At 67.0% G+C, this 2,670-nt stretch overlaps 2 protein-coding genes and 1 long non-coding RNA gene across 3 annotated transcripts in view; 2 read left to right on the top strand and 1 right to left on the bottom strand.

Annotated features, from left to right (window-relative positions):
- Positions 1-2,670, bottom strand: part of AP1B1 (adaptor related protein complex 1 beta 1 subunit) — a 38,153-nt gene that overhangs the window by 2,588 nt on the left and 32,895 nt on the right. The gene's annotated exons all lie outside the window — the stretch shown is intronic.
- The window catches only part of GAS2L1 (growth arrest specific 2 like 1), an 11,699-nt gene that overhangs the window by 1,652 nt on the left and 7,377 nt on the right, over positions 1-2,670 (top strand). The window contains exon 2 of the mRNA XM_017837450.1: positions 1,531-2,185. Coding sequence (XP_017692939.1) covers positions 1,541-2,185 — 645 coding nt within the window. The 5' untranslated portion in view covers positions 1,531-1,540. The remainder of the gene's footprint in view (positions 1-1,530; positions 2,186-2,670) is intronic.
- The window catches only part of LOC108508616, a 3,644-nt gene continuing 3,230 nt past the window's right edge, over positions 2,257-2,670 (top strand). Inside the window, exons 1-2 of the long non-coding RNA XR_001878439.1 lie at positions 2,257-2,333; positions 2,517-2,647. This is a non-coding gene — a long non-coding RNA (uncharacterized LOC108508616). The remainder of the gene's footprint in view (positions 2,334-2,516; positions 2,648-2,670) is intronic.

Here is a 2,670-nt window from a genome sequence, read left to right as displayed (position 1 = left end):
CCCCCCCCCAGCGGAGACACCCCCACTCCCACAGGGACCCCAATAGTGACGCCACCCCCCCATGGGAAAGGGGGACCCTTCGGGTACAGACACCCCCCGCGTATAGACACCCCCCCAACAGGGACACCCCCCCCTCCCGGGGTACGGGACCCTTCCCAATAGGGACACCACCCCCCCAGTGGAGATAATACACCCCCCAAACAGCGACACCCCCTCTCCGAAGGTAGGGGACCCTCCCCAATAGGGACACCCCCCCCCCAGCGGAGACACCCCCACTCCCACAGGGACCCCAATAGTGACGCCACCCCCCCATGGGAAAGGGGGACCCTTCGGGTACAGACACCCCCCGCGTATAGACACCCCCCCAACAGGGACACCCCCCCCTCCCGGGGTACGGGACCCTTCCCAATAGGGACACCACCCCCCCAGTGGAGATAATACACCCCCCAAACAGCGACACCCCCTCTCCGAAGGTAGGGGACCCTCCCCAATAGGGACACCACCCCCCACCATGGGAAAGGGGGACCCCCCAGGTATGGACACCCACCCCCCAGCAGGGACACCCCCCCTCCGATAGGACCCTTCCCAACAGAGACACAACCCCCCAGGGAAAAGGACCACCCCGCAATAGGGACACCCCCACCCAGGGAAGGGAAGGAGACAACCCCTCCCCCCGTGTCCCTCCCTCCGAGGGCACGGGACCCCTCCCAATAGGGACATCCCCCCCTACCCCGAGGGAAAGGGACCACACCCCAACAGGGACAACCCCCCAAAAGAGCCCTCCAGCAGCAGAGGCACCTCCAGGGAATGATACCCCCCCTGAGTGCGGGTCTGGGGGCGAGGGGGGCGGCAGTGGAGGTCACTGGTGTCCCCCAGGAGGGGGTGACACCCCTGCAGAGGAGTCACCAGCTCTTGTACCCCCCCCCGGCTCGGGGAGGGCTGAGGGGGCTCCTCCAGGTGCAGCCCCCTCCCCATGGATGGGGTCCAATGCCCCCACCCCGGGGCACCCACTCAAGGTTGGACCCCCGCCGGGGTTGGGGGGGGTCTCCCTGCCCCTGGCACTGCCATCCCTGGCAGTGTCACCTGCTCCCAGGGCGGGGACACCTGCCATGACTGGGCAGATTTTGGAGGGCAGGGGGGTCCTCTCTCTGCCACAGCCCCACAGTGTGGGGGACACGTGTGTGACAAGGGGCTCCTGAACCCTGGGGAGGTGGAGGGGACATGGGGTGGGGACACGGCGTGGGGACACGGGGACATGGGTCAGTGGGACACACAGGGTGGAGGGACACGGGGTGGGGGGACATGGAATGAATTGGGGGACATGGGGTGGGGGTCCTGGCAGGGTTCAGGCAGGTCCTGGACAGGGTGGTGACACCGGTGACCCTTCCTGCCCACGGCAGGGGGAAACTGAGGCACAGAGGGGCCACCGAGGTGGCCAAACTCTGCTCCGGGAGGCACCAGGGTGGGGGGTGTTTTTGGGGGGCTGAGGGGTGTCACCTGCCCGTGACAGCCCCCGCTGCCCCCCCACAGGCAGCTCACCATGGCCAACTCCAGCCACATCCAGTCGGCTGCCTCCAAGAGCATCCGCCCGTTCCGCTCCAGCGAGGAGTACCTGGAGGCCATGAAGGAGGACCTGGCCGAGTGGTTCAACACCCTCTACGACCTGGACATCCAGGTGGACACCTTCCTGGAGAGCCTGGAGACGGGCTGCCACCTCTGCCGCCACGCCAACAACGTCAACCGCACCGCCCTGGACTTCCAGGAGCGGCACCCGGAGGCGGCCGCCTGCATGCGGGTGCCCCAGAACGAGGTGGTCTTCCAGGCCAAGAACGTGGTGCCCGGCTCCTTCATCGCCAGGGATAACGTCTCCAACTTCATCCAGTGGTGCCGGCAGGACCTGGGCATCCAGGACGTCCTCATGTTCGAGACCAACGACTTGGTGCTGAAGAAGAACGAGAAGAACTTTGTCCTCTGCCTGCTGGAGGTGGCCAGGAGGGGCTCCAAGTTCGGGATGCTGGCGCCCATGCTGATCCAGATGGAGGAGGAGATCGAGGAGGAGATGAGGGACCAAATGGGCGACGGCGCGCTGGGCACGCGCCGGGAGAGCCGAGACCTCCGGGCGGGCGCCTTCCCCAGCCGGGCCCGGCCCATCACCCTCTGCGACCTCAAGAACCTGGACGAGCTGGTGAGACACGCGCTCCCCTGGGAGCCCTGTGCCTGGGTGAGGGCCTCGCCGGCCACCCAGCTCCGGGCACCGCCGGGGCCCCTCTGCCCACCCAACGGGCGCTCTGTGCTCCGTGGGAGCTCCCGTCTGTCTCTGTGGTCCGTGGGAGGTCCCACCCTTCTCTGTGGCCCTCAGGAGGTCCTCTCTGTGGTCCATGGGATGTCCCATCCATCCCTGTGGTCCATGAGAGGTCCCACATGTCTCTGTGGCCCCCAGGAGTTCCTCTCGTGTCTCTGTGTTCCATGGGAGGTCCTGTCTGCCCACCCAGCGGGTGCTCTGTGGTCCGTGGGAGGTCCTGTCTGCCCACCCAGCGGGTGCTCTGTGGTCCGTGGGAGGTCCCACCAGTCTCTATGGTCCTCTGTCTCTGTGGTCCGTGGGAGGTCCTGTCTGCCCACCCAGCGGGTGCTCTGTGGTCCGTGGGAGGTCCCACCAGTCTCTATGGTCCT

Source organism: Lepidothrix coronata, unplaced genomic scaffold (genome assembly GCF_001604755.1).
Source record: "Lepidothrix coronata isolate B3197 unplaced genomic scaffold, Lepidothrix_coronata-1.0 Scaffold305, whole genome shotgun sequence".
NCBI classification, from domain to species: domain Eukaryota; kingdom Metazoa; phylum Chordata; class Aves; order Passeriformes; family Pipridae; genus Lepidothrix; species Lepidothrix coronata.
The sequence above is the reverse complement of the archived record's forward strand: the minus strand, read 5'-3'. Positions and strand labels throughout refer to the sequence as shown.